General features: G+C 50.1%; 1 protein-coding gene and 1 long non-coding RNA gene across 2 annotated transcripts; one reads left to right on the top strand and one right to left on the bottom strand.

The window, feature by feature from the left end:
- The first annotated feature begins 443 nt into the window (after nt 1-443).
- Nucleotides 444-8408, top strand: LOC125917203 (uncharacterized). The gene is made up of 2 exons (XR_007456113.1): nt 444-1002; nt 7556-8408. It is a non-coding gene; the product is annotated as an uncharacterized LOC125917203 (long non-coding RNA).
- A 10900-nt stretch (nt 8409-19308) lies between these two features.
- Nucleotides 19309-22423, bottom strand: LOC125917202 (SKI/DACH domain-containing protein 1-like). Its single transcript, XM_049623455.1, has one exon. It carries the CDS (start codon nt 22266-22268, stop codon nt 19518-19520), a length of 2751 nt encoding a protein of 916 aa, XP_049479412.1. The 5' UTR covers nt 22269-22423; the 3' UTR covers nt 19309-19517.
- Between the last annotated feature and the right edge of the window lie 270 nt (nt 22424-22693).

Here is a 22693-nt window from a genome sequence, read left to right on the forward strand (position 1 = left end):
CCTGGGGGTGCGGGAGTACGGAGGCGGCCCCCAGGGGGCCCCCTCTCCGTGACGCGGAGAGAGGGAAGAGCAAAGGAGAAGAATTTACTGCACATGGCACCGGAACCAAAGTTGGATTGTTCGTGTCCTGCTCAGAGCTCGCAGGGTTCCCCCAAGAATGTCGAGTTCGCTGAGGGCACTTAGTTCAAGGACGATGAATTTACAGGCACACGCACATTTAGTTTAAAAGAGGAAAGAAACAAAAACTGCTCTTCTATCCTCCCCACGTTCCCGCTTTTCACTAAACAAAGAGTGGGCTGAAAACGGAGGTGGCGGGAGACGCGCAAGGAGGGGTTCCCCGCAGTCCTGTCGCTCCTCCCCGGCCTATTTGCGCCCGCAGCTGCCCACGAGTTTGCGGGGTGTGGGCGCTGCATGCGACCCTCTGACCGGCCAATCTGATCCTGAATTCTTAGATCCAGAAGACCCCTGGGCAGGTCTACTCTCGGCGATCCTTTCGTGCTAGGCTTCTGGTTTTAATAAACCAAAATAAAAGTTTGCTTTGAGATTAAAGAAACAACGTTTTGGTCTTTCCGCCCTGAAGCGTGACTTACGCAGCCTTTTATACCTGCAGGGAAGTATCAATTGTGATTTTCCAAATCGATACCGGGGCTTCCTCGGACGAAGTGCTGCAGGTAATGGAGTCAAGGCATCAAGGAAATAGCAGCAGGGACCAACAGACTCCGACCGTTCCGGACAGTCAGGCCCGCTTCGCGAAGGAGACTTGCGGCGGGTGGAATCACGGTTGCGGAAGAGCCGAGAGCGCGGGTGGGGGAACCAGGCTGGTTCCACCTTAAGAGACCGCGCGGCACGGCGGCTGCGGAGGCGCCAGGCACCTGCAGGAGGCGCTGCTGCCCCGCGGTTCCGCCCGCGCCGCGGCGCGCCGCCAGCCTCGCTGCTCGCGGGCCTCGGTCCCCGGAGGGGGTGGGGACGCTGGGGGAGGAAGGGAGCGAGTGCATCCGTTAGGTAAGGAACCCGAGCCCTCCCGGATTTTGAAGCGGCCTCAGTGAGGCGTTTGCTGGAGGGAGCTTTCCGTCATTCTGCCGCGAGAGGAAATGTGGGGAAGCGCCCTCCCCTGCCCCCACCGCCTGCCTTCCTGCTTCCCTCCACCTCCGCTCCCCGACCCCGACCGTGCTTCCCAGACCCTTTGTTCTCGAGGTTGGGAGCTGCTGGGTGGGGGCTCCCCGGGGAAGAGGTCCCCCTGCGCCACTCGGAAAGAAAGGGATTCTCGCCTCACCCCCCCACCCTCAGCCCTTCGCAGCTAAGTCCTCCTCGCCCCACCGCCCCTTCCTTCGCGTCCTAATGCTTCTTTCCTGCCCCCGGCCCCCCCCCCCCCCCCCCCAGCTCCCGAGCCTCCCGCTCCCAGGCCTTCACCGTCTGTTTGCCCGCCTCCCTTCCCACTTGGCCACCTCCAAGGTCTCTGGGAAGAGGGTGGGAGAGGCAGACGTGAGGGGGAGGAGGAACCACGTCGCCTCCGCGGCTCGGAGAATCCCCAGGGAGCCTTTTAGGCCCCGACCCCTGGGACCCGCCGCAGAGGAAGGGGTTTCCCGGCGCCGCCGCAGGCCAAAGGGACAGTCCCAGCTGGGAGGCCGCCCCCTCCGCGTGGCCGGGAGCCCAAGGGCGCACAACCCCGCCCGAGCCTTGGGGTGAGGGCCCCGCCGTGCGCGGCCTCCCCGTCGGCACCCGAGCCCCACGCTTGGAGAGAAGGGGACGCCGTTTCTCCCCAGTTGGAGAAAAGGGGACACCGTAGTTCGTGCCCTGGGAAGGCGAATTGCAAACGGACGCCCCCTTCTTCCCCTACCCACCCTCTGGGGCGCCACCCGCGTAGCTTCTCCGCCGCGCGCGACCCCGAGGGCTCCCGCGATTGTATCTTCTTGAGTACAGTTACAATTGCGCTCAGCTTAATTTCTTACTTAGGCGAAGGCGTCGCTAAGTGAAGCCAAGGGACAGGGATGCAGGGGGACAGAAGCTGGGGCAGGAGACCGAACGGAGAGGTAGGAGGACGTGGCTGGGCGGCCCAGGCGTGGACGGCCTCCCGGAGTCCCGAGTCCCGAGGCAGTTGAGGCAGGACTGCCCGGGCAGGCCCACGCCCCGGCCCGGGCAGCCGCAGCCCAGCAGCCGAGCCCTCCACGCCCTCAGCTCTGAATGAGCCTTCTCAGCGTGCCATCTACGCCCTCCGCGCGCTCGCGACCGTGGAGGGGGCTCCGGAGGAGCCGGGGCGCGAAGTAGGTTTCCCCCCCCGCCCCCCCCCCCCAGGAGAAGTGGACGCGGCCTGGGGCAGTCAGCTCGGGGCTTCCTGTAATCCCCTCCGGCCTCTGGTGTGACCCTGGACCTCACTGGCTCTTCGCGCGCCGCGCCAGCAGTTCTCTGGGCAGCGGGTTCCCCGGGACACACCCCGTCCCCACCCCCGAGAGCTGGCGGCCAGCTCGAGATGCCAGGCGGCCAGGCGGGCGCCCTGCCAAATTCCGCGTTCCTCTCCAGGAGACGGGGAGTTGCGTCCCAGGCTCGGGAAAGCCCGCAGTTTGGACTTGGGACTCGCTTGCAAAGCCCCCCAAGGCGCCAGGGACGCCTCTGCAGGTTGAATTCCTGCTCCGTATCACTTCAATTTTAATTAATCTTTTAAAACACCGCTGTCACGTCGCTTGCAGAAAATTAATCAAACCTGAATCCTTGTTGCATAGCAAGAATTTCGATCCGAGTCTTTTAAAAAGGACTTGACTTTGCAAAGTCACGTCTTTTACAGTTCCCTCATTCCCCCTTTAGCAAGGGAAATATTGCAAAAGTCAAGACATGTTTGTTTGGTTCTTTCTATCTTCAAAATGAAACTTTGCTTATTTCTGATCTTTATTTTCTGTCTTTGAACAAAAAAATAACGAGATAAATTGCCTACCTCTGTTAATTCAAAATATAATTACTTTGAATGATCTTTGTTTAAGAGCCCAGATAAACTAAGATAATCTTAATTTTAATGTGACACGACCCCTATTTTTCCTTGTGAATAATGAGAATAAAGCAGTCATTAATTAATACCAAGATCTCTCCATAGAAGATGGTATCTGGTCTCACCGAGAGGCTGAAACATCAGTTGTATTAGTAATTGATACTGTATAATTGAACATGAAGATAGTCGTCTATTTTTAACCTCAAAGCTCAGAGTTTATTTGGTGATTACTGAGCTCCTAATAATTAATTTTCGTTCCTTCTTGCTGCATAAATAATTTCTATGATTCCCAGTTCCCGTGCAACACAGAGGCTTCTCATTAAAATCCACCCCTCAAAATATGTGAAGCTGTATTGTGGAGCAACCCTTTCTATTTCATTACTTATAACATATATATGCTCTATTTTTTATATCTTCCTGTTACGTTCCCCTTTGCTGTGATTTACCTACTAAAAAAAATAGAATATAACTGCAACGTCTTTTGCCACAGCTTCGTCCTTCTGTATGGTAGGGGTTCAACTGAATGTATATTACTTGAGATCGCCAGTCTTTCAAGTTCCTGAGAATTGAGAATAAGTTCCAATGAAGAATGAAAAATCTTTGTAGTGAAGTTGCCGTAGATTATACTCCCATCTAACACAGCCCACAGTATCTCACACTCTTCTGTGGTTAAAAATAGACTTTGCTCACACACATTCTGTTTGTCCAACCTGAATTGAAGATCTGCTCTCAACAACTTACAGGGTTAAATTTACACAACTTTTATCATTTAAAAATAGAAATCTTCTCCGAAGAAATAGAGAAGTCTTCCAAATAATAGTGGAAATTGAGACTCCACCTTTAAGGTATCTAATTATTTCTCAGCATCAATTTGCTGATGATCCCTCTTTTTTACCCAGTAGCGGAGGATTCTGCTTTTCTCATACGTGCAAAAAGCTCCCTGTGTATTTCTTCAGTATGTCTCCCCCAAATAAGTATATGTTATACCACAGAAATATTCTTAGTATCCACCCTACCAAACCTTTACACTTGACTTAAATGTCAGTGCCACTTCTAAAGTGATGAAAAGTATATCGGTTTTCCACTTTTCTTTCCCCCTTTGAACAATTAAGACTTTAGGTCAATATATGATGGAGTAATTCTCTCCTCTTGGATTTTATATTTTCCCACTATAATTTAGACTGAAATGGGATTAAAACAGGATCTAGAGTTCTAATCTTGGTTGATGTTTTGGTGTATTCACCGTAATGAGTCCTATTCCCTGGGGTCATGAAGCCCCCAATGTCAATCAAGCAAACTGATTCAGAAATGCCATTGTTCGACTCCCACGTCACTCCCCTTCCTCTCATTTTATTTAACAATACCGGAGTTCTCTGATCAGTCACTCGGAATATGAGGCATTATCTGGGGAAAATTCACAAAGTGTCTTGATCTTTCTTTGGGAGATACTGTTAAGGGGTTTCCGCAAAGCAGAAAGTGCTTGTTTATATTTATGTCTTCGGACCGCACTACAGCTCGAAGGAACCAATGAATACCGCTCGAAAGAAAATCATACCGTAAATCCGTCAAAAATTAATTCGTCCAGTTGAATGTTACATTTCTGTTTTCGTGTTTGAAGCACCCTGACTTATCACCGGTGGAGAAGTATGACCAGGTCTGGGTCCAGTTGGCATGCCCTCACTTTCAACCCCGTCTGTTTTACCCCATTTAGTGATACTAAGGTATTTAGTCTGCACTAGTTAACCAGGAATTTACTTGGGGGCGAGGAAGAGCCAACCTTTGCCCCGGGAGCTCTACCCAGACCACTCAGACACGTCCGGGAGTCTCGGCAACTCGCCTTTCCCATCCGCAACCCTGGGTCATCTCTGCTTGGGTCCCAGCTCGGGGACAATCCCCAAAGCCAAAGGCGTTAAGTGTGTTACTCGCCCTGAACAGCCCAAATTAATAATCAACTTAACTCGTGGAGGCCTCGAGCCTTCATGCAGAGTTCCCTGAAGGTTCCCAGAGCCGAGCCCGGCTCCTGCGAGGACTTCCTCGTAGGGAGAGGCCGGCGTGCAGGGACGGTTTCAGGGGGAAAAGCTGTCGTTTGCGTCTTTCACTTGGAGGGCTGTGGGGAAGGAGGCAGGAACCCACCCTCCCGTTAGGAGTTCCCACAAGGGATTCAGCCAGAATCGCAACAGCCGCTCTGGCTCTGTGGGCTCGATGTGCTCGCGTTTGCTGCGTACGTCTCCAAAGGCACCAGCCCTTTCGCCCCGCGCGGTCTCCTCTCGCACGCTTAGAGCCGAGGTGACCAGGGAAGGCGGCGGAGGTGGGGACAGGGGGTGGGGCCGCTCTCTGGCGGGACACGATCAATCACTTTTAAGCAAAGGGTTCAAAAGTTCCAACCTCCCCTTTGCAGGGGAGCAGAGCAGCTTCGCGGGGCCTGCTGCTCGCTGCAGCCCGCGCGGCTTCCCAGCAGCCGCGCGACCACGGGGGGAGCTCGGCCGCCCTTCGCAGGAGACCCTTCCCGGGCACAGCCCCTGCCGCCTGCGCGGCCCGGCCGGGTTGACCGAGCTGGCGGGCCGCAGCGGCTCGGCTCCCGCGGAGGAGCGGCTCTCCCGCCGCACCGACAGGCTCCCCGCCCGCAGGGCCCCGGGCGTGCGCTTTTCCCTTTCTCAGCAAGCGGGAAAGGCCTGCGCGCCGGGGCTGGCGGAGCGCGGGCGGCCTGGCGGCGCGGGGCCTCGCCGAAACCCGAGCTCCCTGCGACCTGCTCTGCAAAAAGGGGCGGGGGAGAGCGCCAGCAAGCTGCCCCGGAGGCGGGCGGTGCGAATTCCTCTGAAAAAAAAACCCTCTCGGAAACACGCAAACCTTCCAAAAGACGCGGCTCTGCCCCCTCCTCCCGTCCTGTGGCCTTGCAACCTGTCAGTCTCCTCCTCGCCACCCGGCCTGGCCCTCACCTGCGACCCTGCCCAGGGCCTAGCCCCCGCTTTCCTTCCCCACCCCCGCTTTTCGGCTCCATCTCTTCCCTGACCTTTCCGAGGCCTCGGCTAGGGTAGCCAGGGTGCTGCAGAGGAAATGAAATTGTTCTGGAGATTACAGTGGGGCTGTTGGCCAGGAGAAGTGTTCCCCCCCCCCCCTCTTTTTCTCAGGCTTCCATGTTAAGTGCAAACTTGTATTTCCCTCCACAAGAATAGACAAATTTTCTCGCTTATTTGCAGTTTTGCAAAGTTCTACACACAGATCAGTGAACCTTAAGCGCCCTTTTTCAGGCCCACATTGTGGAGGTTTGTCAGGGTCCCTGGGCAGTGAGCGTAGTGACAGGTGAATCCAGCAGCCCCAGGGGAAGCCAGACCTAACCCCCAAGACTCACAATAGGACAGAGGCCCAAAAGCTCCCCCAAGCAGCTTCAGGCAACAGGTACTCCACAGCAAGGCAGGCTCTCGGGATCCCAGAGCTTGGGCTCTGGGCGCAGAACCTGCTTCTCAGTGACCTGAGACAGAGTGTCCCCACCTGCACCTCCCCGCCCCCACCCCCAGGAGATTCCTTTTCTCCAAATTACTCCTCAGTCACACAAGAATCTCTGAGCTCTGAACCACCTGCCCAGACATGGCCAGGCTGCATTTTGGCTTGGCCCTCGCAGCGTAAGTCCATTGATGCTTCCAACCTGCTTGCTCTTCCTGACCTGACTTGAGGGAAAAGACAAGGAGATCCAGCAGAAGAAGACAAAAGTCAGGGAGACGCAGAATGCAGAATAAAAAGCCAAAGGGGGGGGGCAGAGCAAAACAGAGCAGTACCTTTATTGTCCAGATCCCAACCCCCAACCCAGTCTTTCCCACACTCAAGAAGAGAGAGAACTGGTTTCAGTAGCTCTAACTCCAAGTAACTTTTTTGAGTGATCTTTTGCTCCTGGACCTACCTCTCTCCCCACCCTGAAGAAAGCAAGGAGCCATGTAGGTTTAGGGGAGACGAACAGCTTTCTAAGGCAGAAATGGCCTCCCTGTAACCAGTCGCCATTCCACAGAGAGCCTGGGAGTTTCAAGCTGCAGGAGCCTAAGGGCTCTGTTTCACAACCAGCCTGGGCCTTAACTATACCCTGGTCAGCCCAAATTAGATGCAAAGGAGATGGGGAGGCTTAGGGTTCCTTCTGCCTCGAACATTCCCTGGTAGGATCTTCATGCAGAAATATAGCTAGTCCCTAGGACCGTGCTCCAAGTGGCAGCTTGGATAAGTGATAAGTGATAACTAGGATAGAAGACAAGACTGATGGCAGAGAACGGAGGGGGCACTAGAGATATAGACACATATGTTTACTTTTGCAAGACTCGGAGATTCCCCCTCAGACCTTCCAGTCCATCCTCACTCAGCCACCAGAGTAGAGTAGAAATCAGCCTGGGGTTTCACAGGGGGGGGGGGGGGGGGGGGGGGGGGGGGGGATGCCCTTTCCAACCCCAGGCTAGTATATAAGGAAGGATATGATGGGGAGGGATAGATCTGGCAGAGGGAAAGAGAGGCCTGAGCAGCAGGCACAGCCCCCAGTCACTCTGAGGAACTCATCCTCATTAAAGAAATCCTTTGTATGATGCTGCATTTCTTTCCCAGATTTGTGGCGACCACACCGAAGGAGGAGGGCGGCAGGCAGTGGCGGTGGCTGCTGCGGCTACATGCAGGCATCCAGCAGTGTGTCCCCAGCAGCAGACTCGGTATCCCCAGTGTGAAGAGCCCAGGCCTTGCCCATTAGGGCTGTGACTGAAAACAACCCCCCACCCCCTCTCCAAGCAGGCTCCGCAGTGACTACCCCAAATCCCTAAGCAGATTCCTGGACTGAGAGACACAGGGTTCATAGCATGACTGTCAAAGAGCTAGATTTGGTAGGAAAAAAAAGAACAGAAAACCCCACCCAGTGCTGAAATCGCTAACGAAAAATCACGTGTGGTAGTGGGTATTTGTGCAAATATACAGGACAGTTGCCTACTTTCGGCCAAGGAATGACATTTCAAAAATGTTTCTCCCCCCCCCCCCATAGCACCAAAGGCTGTTTTACGTCCCCGCTATTGTGAATCAACCTTCTGTAAACCATATTGTGCATTTTCCCCTGGATTTTAATGAAAGAAGAACTGTGCAAAAGCAACTGCTTTGTCCCAGAGCTGAAACAAAGACTAATACACAGCAAAGGGGCAGCCCTTCCAAGATGTACTCCTCTCCGACTTGGGAGGAAGGCTCCTAGAGTGACCAGCCATAATTGTGGTTGATACTTAATCCTCCTTAGTACAAAGGCCCATCTTTTCACTATGCAGAAGCACCACTGAGATATGACTAACCTTCAGAGTTATATCCCAAACTGAGTGTCCAGGCTTAGACTTGGATTGTCTAGGCCTCTTCTAACCCGAACAAAAAGGATCTGAAGAAAATCACATTTTTTCCCCCTCCTTCGCAACAAAGCATTCCTAATCACTTCAGCTTGTTGGTGAATTTTTATTCCCGTGTCCACTTGGGGGTATTGAAATCGATCGCTGCAATATTTAATATATTACACTCCCAGGGTCATTGCTCTCCTAAGACCAAATTCCCTCTCCCTCACGCCCTCAACTCAGCCGGGTTACTACCCTCCTACTCCAATCTGTTCAGGCCCTCTGGTTTTCTGTCCTCGTAACGCCTTTATTTCTCAGCCCGGCCCAGCAACTTCACGTGTATTTTGTTTTCTGGTAGGGACACTGCAGAAAGCTCTAGGCAGCAGTGCACTTAAAAGGGAAAACGAGGAGCTCAGTAGATTGGAGAAAATTAACCTGCCACAAACAGCCTCATTAAAGAGCTGCCTACCAAGAGTTAAGAATTAATAGCAAAATGGATGGGGGGAAAAAAAAAACCCTTGAGTGAAGAGACCTTAAAACCGCTTTCCCTGAAAGGTGCATAATTTACAAGCCCAACCTAACATTCAGTTTTATTTCCCTTTCCTAGTGACCTGTCCCCTAACCTTGTGATCCACTGTGGGGGCGTTTTCTCTTTGGTCCCTTTCTTCTTGCAAAAACCCTTAGGTTTGCCAAAATCCAAATGCTGTCTGATATTTTCGGTTCAAAAATGCACTTAAATTGTTTGGGGCCTTTTAATTTAGAAAGACACTTTAAAAGACTCCTGGAATACCCTTTGGGAATTGTTAGATGATTTGAAGAGTGCCCTTAAAAGAATTGTGTTTGGATAAGAGGGGGTGTGGGGGGAATCATGCAGAAAGAAGCGTGAAAAACCAGCGTGAGGACATTTTGTAGATTTAGTGTTCCGACGGTGGTGTGCTTATTTTGCACATGAAGTTCGAATTTAAGTAAAGCCCATGTGTATGGGCTGTAAGTTGCTTTTCTAATGTTTTACTGGGCATTGTATTCTATATTGGCATTTTATATGCATAATCTCATTTCAATGCGGAGCCGCATACTAAATCCTGGGGCAAGCCGATGAGAATGCAGTGTGGATATTACACTCAATTTCATTGGCTTCAATGAGACTTTGCACATTGCGATTTCCATTGTAATGGCTTATCTTTGGCTAGAATTTTACACGTTGACATGCTATTCCTTTGGCCAGAATCCTGAATGAAGAAAGTGTGTCAATGGAACAGCCATAATGATTCCATTCACATTACAGCAGGTAACGGGCGATCAATGGCCCCAACACTATTTGTAAAAGATTTCCTGTGGGTTGTTTTTTTTTTTTTTTAATTATTTTTGCACTTTCTTCTTGAAGGAGATCACACTTAAAACCAACTTTGGAGTATACACTAAACTATTGGTTCAAAACAGTAAGAGATGGGAAATTCACAGTCAGGAGCCTTCAGTTCATCTAGAAATCTTGCATTGTGTCAGAATATTATAGGCAGTCCACATGTTACATAGGATCGGATCCTATTCAGATAAACCAGCTAGAGATTGATACAAAGCACAAGGTTTTAGAAGTGCTGGCAACCTCCCTAAATCTACAAATTAGTTATATTTTCCTCCCATTTAATTAATACAAAGCAAGTTCTATTCCCCTCCAATTTGACAGTAGCATTAAATTACAAGCAGCAGGCTGAAATTGTGTAAGATAATATGAAATTTTGACATTTTAGGTAAAACATGTTTCTCAGGTCATTTTTCTATAGAAGATGGCAGGAGTGTGTAACTAATTTCCTAATTTACTTTTAAATTTACAATACGTAAAGATGTAAAAGGGTTTAAAAAAACACAAAGGTTTAAATACTTTATTTTCTTAAAATCATAGGAGCCGCAAAACAACTGAACAATCCAAATGTTAACCAACCTCTTCTACCTTAAAATGTTTCTTATTTAGAAGGGCGTAAAAAGTACGACCTCTCTTTTGTAAATTCAGATAAGAAACACACTGGTAGGAGTGTGATTCATTCTCAGTCATATATGTTTAAGGTTGTTCCTTTGAAAAGCCTTTATTATTAACAGAAAATATCAAAATTGGCTTTCTGAGGACCAATTTGCCACATGACGTCTAACACACTTGGAACCAAATTAAAAGCATCTCTGCATTTGCATCGGGCAATGCACTACATGTTAGAACCACAGCCATGTGTTTATGGAGTCGACTCTCCTGGTCTGGAGATGCACTCTATTTTTTACAGCCTAACAGGAATAGCTTAGCACATGCAGGGCAAGAGGCTGGGAAGCCCTGGCCTCTCACCCCAGCAAGGAAGCTCAGGGTCACTGCAGGTTCCCACACTGCCTCCATCAGCATTGGTTTAAGCCCAGATCTTACCCTCCTTCCACCTCTGGAGAAAGTATTGCTGACTATTGGGCACAAAGGTTAGGTAGGAGGAGGGGGAGAAAAGGAAAAGCTGAGAAGGTGGGAGAGGAGAAAAAGAAGATAAAGGGAAAAGGTGAATAAACCTGGTCCTGGCAATTTCTCCTGCATCATGCAGGTTTTACTTTGAATGGCTGTAATATCCAGGCATTTGAAAGCTTAGCGTCCACTGGTCTGCATATTTGGGTCCAACATAGAGGCCAAAAACTAATCTTCCACATTTGCCCCACCGACAATCAGGGTATTCATTCATTTGAACAGGAGGGAAAAAGAGAGAGGGTGAGAGAGACATGAGGAAAAATGAATGTAAAAATGTGCCTTTATTCCTGGGAGATCCAAGAATCTAGGTCCTTTGCAGTCATTTCAGAGACAGAAACTCGTACCTACTGACCGAGTTGTAGCCTCAAGATCTCTTACATGTTTGTGTCCGTTTCTAACTTCCCCAGGAAAGAGGGAAGGCTGCTGTCTAACCTTAGTGCAGTCTCTCTTCTACACTGTTTTTCCTCTCTTTTGCCGGGCACTTATCACAAGTATTGTGTGGTTCCTGGAGCTAACCTAAACTGATTTAAAAGACGACAAGCACTAACAATGGAAAGTATATTCCAACATTTTGGTGCCCAGCATGTGCTTGTCCAATAGCCCAGCCTCCAGGAGACTGGAGTTTGTCTGTCTGTCTGTCTGTTTGTTTTGATGGCTTGGAGATGAAGGTAGGCAGCCACTCAGTTTCCCTCCTGTTTCCCTCTGTTTCCTTCGGAGCACCCTGGCCAGGGTGGGCCCTTGCAGACCTGTGAGCAGTTGCTCTCTGCTAGACTGGCAATATTTTAGGGTCTAAATCTACTGATTCTAAGCCTCTTCCATCCAAAAGGGTCAAACACAAACATATTGATGGCACTGATTAGATGAATGACTGGATCTTACTGGAGAGCCTCTAGGCTGCCTGCCACTCTCTCTCCACCTCCTTCTGTCTTGCTCTAGTCTCTCAAGGAAAGGAAGATCCCAATAGCAGGAGCTAAGGAATAGGGATACCCTAGCATCCTAGGTACTTGGTCTATTTCTCATGTATTTCTTCTTCAAAGAAGAAAAGTAGATATTCTCTTCACACTACTGGGACACACACACACACACACACACACACATCTGCGGGCAGCACGCTCTCCTAATTCTTTTTCCAAAATCTCTGTCCTTTCACCTCTCTGGCCTTAACGTCCCTTGCAAGGGACAACCACTGCCCTTCCCCCAGTTAGACACCAGTCAGCCCCGCAGCCGTGGCGGCAGCCGCAGAAGAATAGAGAGCTCTTGCTGCACCATACAGCTTGGCTCTGGGCGAAGAAGTCGTGGGAGTCAGATAGTGGTCCAGGAGAGGGCTGCTCCAGCCAGCAAAACATTTATTCAACTGGGCAAACGTTTTCCGGGCACCCACTATGGCAATTTTAGGTGCTGCTGTTAGGTCCTAGGAAGAGAAAAAAAGAGGAACGGAGGTCAGCAGTGCCAGTATGAGAGGAGCCCCGCATGAAGCCACTGACTTGGGGTTTAACTCCACACGTTTTGGGGTCGTGTTTTTCCAAGCAAACTGGAGTGATCTTCAGGGAAAGCCAAATACACATGATGAAAACATCCTGTTTTGAGAAAGCAGGACCGGTGGAGCGCCGGTGACTGCCCACCAGTGCGTTAATCACTCAGGAAAGGGGCTTGGGAGCCCCAAGGCTTGAGTTTGGTGAATTCGTGCAATTTGGAGCTTTTCGACTTCGTATTGATCCCTAAACTCAATTTTGAAAACAGCCTCCCTCGCAGAAGTGTGGGCTGTGTTATCCCAGTATTTGCACGCATCGATTGGGCTAAAATAAAATGCATCATACGCTCCTCAAAGAAGGAAAGAGACAGGGACAGTCACAAGAGGAATAGCAGAAAGTGCATAGTTAATATGGGTTGTACACGAATCCGCGAAACAAGTGCTTTAAACCCAGGGGGATTTCACGTAATAGCTAATTTGGTGAGAGAGCGAGTGTGCGCAAGCAGAGGGCCATCTTAGAAGGCCAGGAAGATAGGGAAGATATAGGTTTTTCTGACTGGAATTAACATTTCCTTGTGATTTGCATTTGCTAATGTCCAAACCCTGACGTACGGTCCGCCTAACTCAGTCTCTCCACCGCCTCCGCCCCCCCCCCCACCCCCAAGTAGGCTCACGAAGAAATTCTCTTCCCTGGGCCACTGCCAGAGCTCAGAAGCCGCTGCTGCTTTTCCCCTCGATGCACCGGGTCTCAAGTCCCGGGAAGGCCGCGGGCCGAGCCCAGGGAGGCGCTCTCCGTCCGCCCTCTCCAGGCCTGCAGGACCCCGCGGGGTCCTCGCCTCAAAGTTCATCAAACGACCCCAGCGCCTGCCTGGTTTTGCCCATACACTTCCTGGGTCCCAAGTCGCTGGAAGGACAGCTGGAGAAGATGGGGAAAGGAGATAAGACTATCTTATCCTAGACCAAAGAAGAAATTCTTTTCCTTGTCTCATACCCACACACCCACACAAAAACCTTTCCTCTCATTTCTTCGGAGTCCATTTCAGGTTTCTGAGAGAGAGAGAGAGAGAGAGAGAGAGGGAGAGAGAGAGATCGCGCGTGAGAGAGAAAGGAAGAAAGAGTGGGGGAGAGAGAGGGAGAGAGACAGCTTTTAAACAAAAGACAAGGAGGCGCAGGCAGGGGTCTGGAGCTCCCCTTCGGGGGTCTGCTCCGCCCGTAGCCCCTCCAGCCTCTCGGCCCGGCATTTTCGGGCGTTCCGCAGGCCTGGCCAAAACCTCCTGAGCCTGCGCTCCACGCGGCTGGAGAAGTGGAGACAATGCCCAGGAACCAGTTCCACCCCGGCGCGGCTGGAGCCGGCGCCCGGCCCGGCCGGCCTGTGTCCGAGGCTCTGGGAGCGGAGAGGGGCGCCGGGCCCCGCTCCGCCTCCCCGCGGCCCAAGCCGCCCGGGTCGCCCCGGCGCTCCCGGTTCTCCGCGGCCCACTTAGCGAGCCGCTCTCGGGGGCCCGCGAGTTCAAAACACGCCTTCTCCTTAATGAAAGCCTGGAAACCCTCTCCACTTGCTTCCCAGGCCGAGTCGCCGTCTCCAGAGGTCGCCCGGGCGCGCTCGGCCCGGCGTCCGCTTCCGCGCTGGGCCTCCGAGGCCGAGCGGCCATTTACTGCCCTCTGATTGCGCCGAGGACCAGGTTAGCTCATAAAGCCTTTCACACTCAACAATGGGGATTTTCTCAACAATTAACAAGAAACAACATAATAAAGCCATTTACAAAGACCTTGCTATTTACTATAAATTAGGCACTCTTTAAGAGACCAGTGCGTAATTTCACACACTTTACAACTGGGGCTGCATTTTAAACACCCGGGAAAAGCAAGCTTGTTGCACTTTCCTGTGACCTATCTGCGGTGCACCTCTGTTTCCCCTCTTCCTCCGGGAGCAGCTTTGTTTGCATTGCTGCACTCCCACCTCCCCAACCAAGGGTGGTTTTCCAGGTCACTGTCGCCCGTTTCCCGTTTCCAGGTCATCATTCCACTTGCAGAGGCACAGAGAGGTTCCAAGGACAGGAACCACGGCGCCAAAGAAAAGCAAGCCTTGCCCCATCACACTTCCCCCCTCTTTGGGAGTTCTGCTGGGCCTTCGCCTGCGCACCCGTGCCCTCCCCAGACTCCGGGCCCGCAGGTCTTGGGCCACTTCCCAGAAGGCGTTCACAGCCGTGCTGGCTGGCCCAGTGTGAAGCCTCATCTCTTTGCCACTTGCGTCGCACGCACGCATTTTGGAGACCTGGGCCAGCCCTCCGCCCAGAGCAAAAAAGCTGGGCCCCATTTGCCTGGGACAGAGAGATGAGGCCTGGGCGAGAAGGTGAGAAATGGCTAGGCAGTGTGTGCGTGTGCCGGGGTGGGAGATGACTTCAGAACACACAAAAGGAGCGCAAAGTGAGAGGAGGCGGTCCAGTCCCTGAGGACCGGCCGCGCGCCCTGTCGCCTCTGCTCCCGATGGGCCTGGCCTTGAGGCCACTGGCACAGGAGGCTGCGTGGAAAGGAGCTGGGGGTCGTGCGCTCAGGGGTACGGGGCTGTTCCGCCCCGGGGAGCCAGTAGGTGACAAATTCAGAGGAGAGCAGGATCTGGCCGGGGGAGGGGGGGGAGTCACAAAGAAATTTGTTTGCCACCATGCAAAATGGCGGCATTTAAACATCTTTCCGGTGTGGTGGCCCAGGCCAGAGAGCTAAGAGCTGCCCTGGGTCAGCACGGTGGCCAGAGCTTGGCACCTAGGTGGAAAGCGAGGGGGAAAGGGACCCCGAAGCCGCTACGTCCCCCGGGTCGGCCCTCCGCCGGCTAGGCCGTCCCCTGCGTTCCCTACCAGCCCGCCAGTCCCAAGCCCCGCGCCAGCAGCCCCTGGACACTGACCCCTGTTTACAAACACAGCCCGGGGGCGGGGTGGGGCCGGCCGGAATGCGGGCTGGCGGGGTGGGGGATGGCAGCTCTCTCCCGAGGACGCCACCAGCAGAGAGGAACGAGGAGTTGGTGCGAGCGAGCGGGCCCGGCAGCTGGAAAGGACTGAACGCCTTGTTTTTGAAACTGTCAATTCCCTCAACCCCTATTGTGAGGGCTTCATGCAAAACATCTCAGGCCTTTTAAAGTAGGAGCTTGTGAGGCCGCCACAGTTTGAAAAGGAGCGAGAGAAGAGCGGGGGCCTAGGGCATGGGCAAAGAATGATAGCTGGGCCCCCCTCCTTTTTTTTTTTTTTTTTTTTTTTTGCAAAAGACTGCCTGCCAAACAGGTAAAATGCAGCCCTTCCCCCCACCTCCTAGAGCTTCCCTACGTCCCTACCCCCCAGGCTAGTTTGCAAATGCCCTTTGGCCTAGGGAGCAAACCAAAACCAAAGCTAGCATTAAAAATAGTTCTTCCTTCCAGGAAGGGGAAAATCCTGGGGAAGACCTGGGTGACCGGGCGGACTCCCTAAGGTGGATGGCCTGTTCCTCCTTGTCAATTTCCTGAAGTTAGTTGATGGGGAGCCTTTAATCCCCCCCCCCCAGTTTGTCTCTAAGAAACTCTTTTTCACATCTTTTATCAGTAGGAAGTTATTTTCAAGGTGAAGCAAAACTCACATTTTCTAGCTTTTGTAGATACTAAAGCTTTATTATTTTTTTTTAATGTGAGGGTTCTGTTTTTGTTTTTTACCATGTAGGATTTTTGTTTTTGCTTTCTTTGAAAGAAAAATTGCTTTTGAGGCATGAGTCTCTATCTTTTCCTGCATTCAAACAAAACTATCATTCTCCTATCAAGCAGACACTTCAATTCTTCTGACCAGAACTTTGAAAATTTTTTAGACCATTGAAAGTCACCCAGACACGGGTAAGATAAAAATCCACGCACCAAGCCCATCTAGTTTGTGTTATTGCTGTTTAGTGGTGGCTCCTTGTTGTTGATTTAAAAATAAACAACCATTATTGAGATTACTGCACTGTAATCAAGTAAGCCAGTAGAAAAGAACACCCACTTTAAAGAGTAAATAGTTGAAAAAGAGCAAGCTGCATTTTCTAAGAAGGCAGATAACCTGACTGGAAGACAAAGTGCACACATCTCTTAAAAAAATAATTAAGTCTTCATTTCAGAATCTTATCAGGAAACTATTTTCACAGGAGACCCAAAATAAGCTTGTTTCCCCAAATAGTCATAGTTTCCTTCATTTTCTTTATGTTTGTAGGTGGTGAGCTTTAGACATAGGACTAAGTGACCCTGGGACCATAGAGTGCCTTTAAAAAAATGCTATCACCTGAAAACATCGAAAGGTAAAAATGCAATCTATCAATGGAGGTAACTTTGTTTTTCTCTCAATAAGGCTTAACTTTTTGAACAACTGGGACACTTATAGCATCTTAGAAAACATTGATCATAAAACAACCAAAATGAAATAAACTGTAACGAGAATAATTCCCACAGCAGAATGGGAAAACAGCTAAGGGACTAAAGAATACCTTGTATTTGCAAGTTACTGAATACTATTCGGTACACTCTCCTGACAGAAGCCCCAACTCAGATTTTGCTGTGGTTGGCTGGCTTGTTGTAGTAGTGTGGGGTGAAATCTGTGTTGACTATTTAATTTCTTTCCTTTTGATGGTATCACTCTGGAATGCCTCGGCCTCCATGCTGCTCATTCTCCAGCTCCTATAAACTGAAACTATTGATTCTCTGAGGGCTGGAGACCAAGTGTCAAAGCTGGAGGCCGATATTTTATGTCAGAAATTCCATTGGGTATATTTGTTTTAAATTGTGCTTATTCTACCTAGCGGTCCTCTCACACCCCAAGATCTGTAGACTTCAAATATATTCTCAATTTATAATATGGGAACAATGATTCCATAGCCAACAAGAAAAGTACTAGTCTTAGAAGTCATCATACTTTGAACTCTCTTGACTTAGCAGTAATTAAAGAATAGAAATTACAGACTTCCAGTGTGTGTAGATCACACTTTTTACAGACTGATTTTGCAGGACAAATCACTGCACCCAAATTCTGTATGGCCTTCCAAAGAGGAAAGAACTCAGGCTGTGAAGCTAATCGTTCAGCTTTCTAGGGGCTTTAACTGTAACTTGTACTGGTCTTTGGAATGATACACAAACATGAATTCAAGGAGGACATCCCCCAAATTTTGCTTTGACCATATCTATCATCCCAATAAAAAAAGGATCCAGTGAACCTACATCTGGCACCATTCAAGAAGGAAAGGAAGGGAGGCAGTTCAAAGCATGTGTTTACTCCATCCAAATGTATTTGGATGCAGGTATCCTCAGCCTCTGTCCTTTACAGTAAGAGTAAAACCACAGATCATATACAGCAATTAGAGCTGAGACCATCCGGATCTAACTGAAACATTTATAGACAAAAGAAAAATTTCAAAGGGAGTAGGAATTAGAAGGTGAAGGGCCAGGAATAAAAAAAAAAAGAGTCAATTTCCATGAGAAATAGTGACTTAAATTCACACAGTAAACATCTCCTTGATGTTTTGTTTTGTTTTACGATTTATGACCTATAGATGCAACTTCTTAGGAATATGATGGCAAAAATCTGAGCTCCGTAATTAATTTGTCAGACTAAGGGGGGGGGGTGGACCAAAAATTGCCAGATTTAACATTCATTAAAATAGCAATTGATCTCTGCTTCACTGTCTTAAACTGAAACTTTTTGCGCTTCATTTGGAACAAGTTTGCAAAGTTCTGTTGTTATTTAGAAAGAAATCCAGTGTTTTGCACAGAACCTGACTGGCCTCATCACATGGTGTTACAACCAAACACTACACCCAACAAATGCATTTCTTTCAGGCAAAAACGTGACAAATGAAAATGCCAACAAAACCATTCATTCCTGTTAACCGTTCTTCAATCTGGAATAAGTAGAAATGTATGGAACCAGGAATTTTAAACAGTGTTTTTAATTGAAAATAAAGCTAAAGCATGCTTTTCAACAGTGCAAATTTCCATAATTTTGATTTGCTGCTTCCATCATCACAAGATAGCACACCAGCATGGCCCTTACCAAGGGCTAGACCCTAGCCATTTGCATGTTGAACTACTTTGATTTTAAGTGCAAATATAGATAGTCACCTCTGATTGTCACTTGCAGTAGAAACTCTCCTGCTTTATCACAGGATGGTCTGAAAACAGAAGTTTCGAGAGATGCGGAAAAAGTAAAAGGTAATAAAACCCAAGTGCCTGAGTTCTGATACCAAAGAGCCCTAAAATAACTGTTATTTTTCATTGGGGATATGCTTAGAACTCTGACCCACTGTACTTTTCTCGGTTGTATTTACTGCTCTGTCATTATGAAGAGTCAGACCATAAAATATCCTGCTATTAAGGGAACTATTTAATTGTTTTGCAAGTTTGAGGAGTCAAACTTGAGGAGTCAGACCACAAGGTAAGCAGGACAATAGTGAATAAGAGTCACCTTATTTATAACCTTTGGGTGAGAACACAAAAAGGACTTTTTCCAATTGCAAGGAGTGAAATCCCATCCTTTACAAGAAAAAAAAAAAAAAAGCAATCTCATTTTCCTTTTACTCAGTATATATGAGGCAGCTTTTACCAGCATTCAAGCAGGACTCCCCAATCTTTCCACTCAAAAAAAGAAAGAAAGAGATAGAAGGAAAGAAAGAAAGAAAGAAAGAAAGAAAGAAAATTAAGTGCAACTGCTCTTGGAGAAGGAATGAGGGGAGCAAAAGAAAAAGATACCCACAAAAAAGAGCTCCAGAAAAGAACATTTTGGGCTCACAGAAACTTCTTTCTACCTCACTGTGTAACCACGTAACCTAACAAACTTTCACTGAATTAACAGTTACACTTTCAGGTCTGAAATCTAGTGCATAAACTTAATGGCTCATTGTAATATTTATTATTCAACCTTTTGACATTTATTTGTAGCAGTTGAATTGAGGTACCGGGTGCATTATTAGCATTGAAACAGTAAAGTGTTCCAGCTCTACCTTAATAACTGAGTTTTACTTGAGTCTTTAGCCTGAAGTAGTCTGTGGAATGTAAACCAACCCTTCTCCCACCCCGCCCCCCCCCCCCCCCCCGAAAAAAAAAAAAAAAAAAAAAAAAAACCCGCAATGGAAAAAAAGTAATCCGATTTCTGTCTTCAAAATGCGATAAACCAGGGCTCCAAAAGGGGTGTAACACATTAATGGACTTGTACAAACCATCCTGTGCAGTTATACAACAAAAGGAAGGTAATATGGTTCGAGAAAATATCTTCCAAAACACTTTTATGAATTAAATTTCCTGAATTTGTGACTCGGTGGAAGAGGTATTGCAGAACCGCCCAGCTGCCATTTCCATATAGGATGGGCTTTGTGAGGAGGTTGGGAATCCTTAGTGGTGTTTAAGGAATACGCCGGCCACAAATCCCCATCCTTCCCAATAATGAGTGATGGTGGACAAGGAAAATTTGCCATGAAATTAAATGGCCTTTTCACTGCTGATGCTACATTGCTGGCTACCTTTTTGCGTCTGTTTATAACTGTAAAATCATCCAGTGTTCCTTCATGTGTTTCGGTTTTACCTGTAGGACGAGGACTTCTAGCTGATTTCAAATTTGGTTTGACTGGAGGTGTCTGAAGTACGGGTCGTTTTCCCAGTACTAGTGTCCGGTAATTTTTTCTCACCCTGGCACCAAATTTATATTCCCCATCCTCGGGTTTTGGAGAACCTAAAGTGCATGAGAGGCCCTGACTCGGAGCCGGTGGGTTTAAGGAAAGAGTTTCTTTTTCAGGGCATGCAAAACCTTCTTCCTTGGCTGTGGTTAACAAGGCGTCCTCCTCTTTACTTTCAGTCACACTGTAAAACTCACCCTCTGTATCATTGCACTCGCACTTAAGCTTATTTGTAATAAGGTCAGGTTCATATTCTTCATTAGCACTACTGTCTTCTACTTTGATTTTAATATTGTGCAGAAATGGCAAGGTCTTGTCGCCCGCGTTAGTGCACGGATTCTCAGCTTTCGTTGCTGCTGCTGGTGCTGCTCCGTCCACCTCAGAAGCGGTTTGGGAAGAGGACAAATCCGCAGCAAATTCAGCACAATGAGGGATTTTGGAGTCTTGCTCTGAATTTGCGGCTGCTCCTGAAGAATCGTGATCGAAGAACCTAGCAGCTATTGTGTTGTTATCAGCACAGTGTGTAGTAGGAGTTGCTTGTAGGCATTTCCTAGCCTCTCGGAGTATTCTTTGTTGTGGAAATGCATTGTTTGTCTTTGGGCTAGGTGAAGAGGCCCCCTCCGCCAAGCAGTTAATTGTCAGGTCAGTTCTCTTTACAGTACTGGAAATTTCAGAGTGTGGGAATGTAATCTCAGATACCCTATCGTTCCTTATCTCTGTGAAACAACTCCCCAGGCTGGCCGGGCAGTACACCGGAGACGCTTTGGGGGCCCAGCTCTGCAGATTCCACTCCTCCGGCGACTCGGCTTTGACACTACTCTTGAGGTCGGGAAGTCTGCCGGCATCCTCGAAAGCAGCGGGTTTGGTTGCAGCGGCGGCGGAGGCCAGATGGTACAAGAAGTTGGCCTGCGCCTGCACGCTGGGAGGCTTGCCGAAGCTGGTGCGTCTGAAACGGATGCTCTGCACCGACACTTGGCTGGAGCCGGAGCTGGAGTCCGACTCCGTGGACGAGTCCTCCTCCTCCGAGCTGACTTCGCTGGAATCCGAGGCCCCGCTGCCCCCCTCCTCCTCCTCCTCCTCCTCCTCTTCCTCCTCCTCCTCCTCCTCTCCCTCCTCCTCCTCTTCCTCCGAGGACACGGAGTTGCTGGAACTGGACAAACTGGAGCCAAAATCGGAGTCGTTGGCCGCATGGTCCGAGTAGGAGCTGGACTCCGAGTCGCTGCTACAACTCTCGGGAAAGCTGCCGAGATGGGGCTGCGGCCGGTGGTGATGAGGGGGGTGGTGATTCTGCTGCGGCTGTTGGGCCCGGTGGTGGTGGTGGTGGTGGTGGTGATGGTGGTGGTGGTGGTGGTGGGGAGGCGGGCAGAAGCTGTTAACCAGATGAAACCTCTCCAGGCAAGTGGCCCCGGCGGCCGCCGCCGCCGCCGCTGCCGCCGCCGCCGCCGCCGCCTTGGCTTTGTAGGACCTGGGCAGCAGCAGCAGGCGGCGGGCGCCGGCGTGGGGCGCGAGCAGGCAGTCCTTGGCGCCCCCGCGCTTGCGCTTGCACCGGTAGGTCAGGCTCACCGGGCCTCCCGCGCCCGCCGCCGCCGCCGCCGCCGCCTTGGGCTGGGGCCCGGCCGCCGAAGCCTGGTAGCAGCCGGCGGCGCGGGCGGCGGGGGCGGCAGCGGCGGCGGCGGCGGCGGCGGCGGCCGCCGGGTGCTTGCTGCACAGCAGGCTCCGAAAATAAGCAGGGTCCGAGTGAAAAGCAACGTAGTTTCCCTGGAGCGGGGCAGTTTCATAGTTTAGAGGGGGTTTGCAAGGCGAGCGCACGATTTCCGGGTAGTGCGAGCCCGGGTATTTGCTAAAAATCTGAGGTAGATGGGCGGCGGGGCGCGCGGCGGCGGCGCCCGGGCGCGGGGACTGCGCGCTGATTGGCAGGGGCCGCGCGGATCCGCTCAGGCCCCGCCAAAGTTGGTGCTTGTCCTTCCAAAAACCCGGGCGGGGGCTGGCGGCGGCGGCGGCGCGCTCTGGCGGCGGCGCCTTTGTGGCCAGGGCCCGGCCGACCCTCCTGCGCTTGGTCTTGAGGACACGCTCGGTTTTGCAGGAGGTGTAGAGTGCTTCCACGTCTTCCCGGGAGATGAGAGTGCATTTGGCGGCGTGGAATGCGATGCTGTTGATTGCCTTGAGTTTCCGCAACTCCTCCAGATCGCAGTGGTGCTTTTTCACTTTCAAATGATCCATGCGCTTGTGCACGGTCGTCCTCGGGATGTTCTTCAGCAGATCCGTGAAGACTTGGGAGAGGGCAAACATTTGCTTTCCTTTAATGATGAGGTAGCCGAGCCTCACGCCATCCACCTCTTCAAAACCTGACTTCAGGTCTCCCATCTCGGGCACTAAATGATCCCCACCATTTGCAGTAAATATATACGTGACGCATACATACACATGTATGTATGTTAATCCTCCACCAGATGCTGCGTGTGTCTCAAGGCATCCTGCTAATAAAATAACAAAGACTGTTATTCCCGGCGAAGGGAGTGCCAAACTCTAGGCAAAATTATTGGAAAAAAAACAAGACAAAACAAAACAAAACATGAAATTACACTGACTTGATTCTTGCTTTTTTTTTTTGGTTTTCGTATTTTTTTAAAAAGAGGGAAAAAACCATCCGGTTTCTGATCTGCCAGTGTGTTGGTCTAAGTCCCCGATGCAGATCAGTACCTGGGCCCCTCTATTCCTTCCTTCTCCATTGGAGCACTATGATAATGGAATGTGAAGGGAGAAAGAGAAAAGAAATGCAGCTGCTATTC

This window comes from Panthera uncia, unplaced genomic scaffold (assembly GCF_023721935.1).
Source record: "Panthera uncia isolate 11264 unplaced genomic scaffold, Puncia_PCG_1.0 HiC_scaffold_1580, whole genome shotgun sequence".
Lineage (NCBI taxonomy): Eukaryota > Metazoa > Chordata > Mammalia > Carnivora > Felidae > Panthera > Panthera uncia.

Bases quoted from the DNA above. Each gene is read 5' to 3' on its own strand.
- LOC125917202 (XM_049623455.1), bottom strand. From the start codon at position 22,268: ATGGGAGACCTGAAGTCAGGTTTTGAAGAGGTGGATGGCGTGAGGCTC.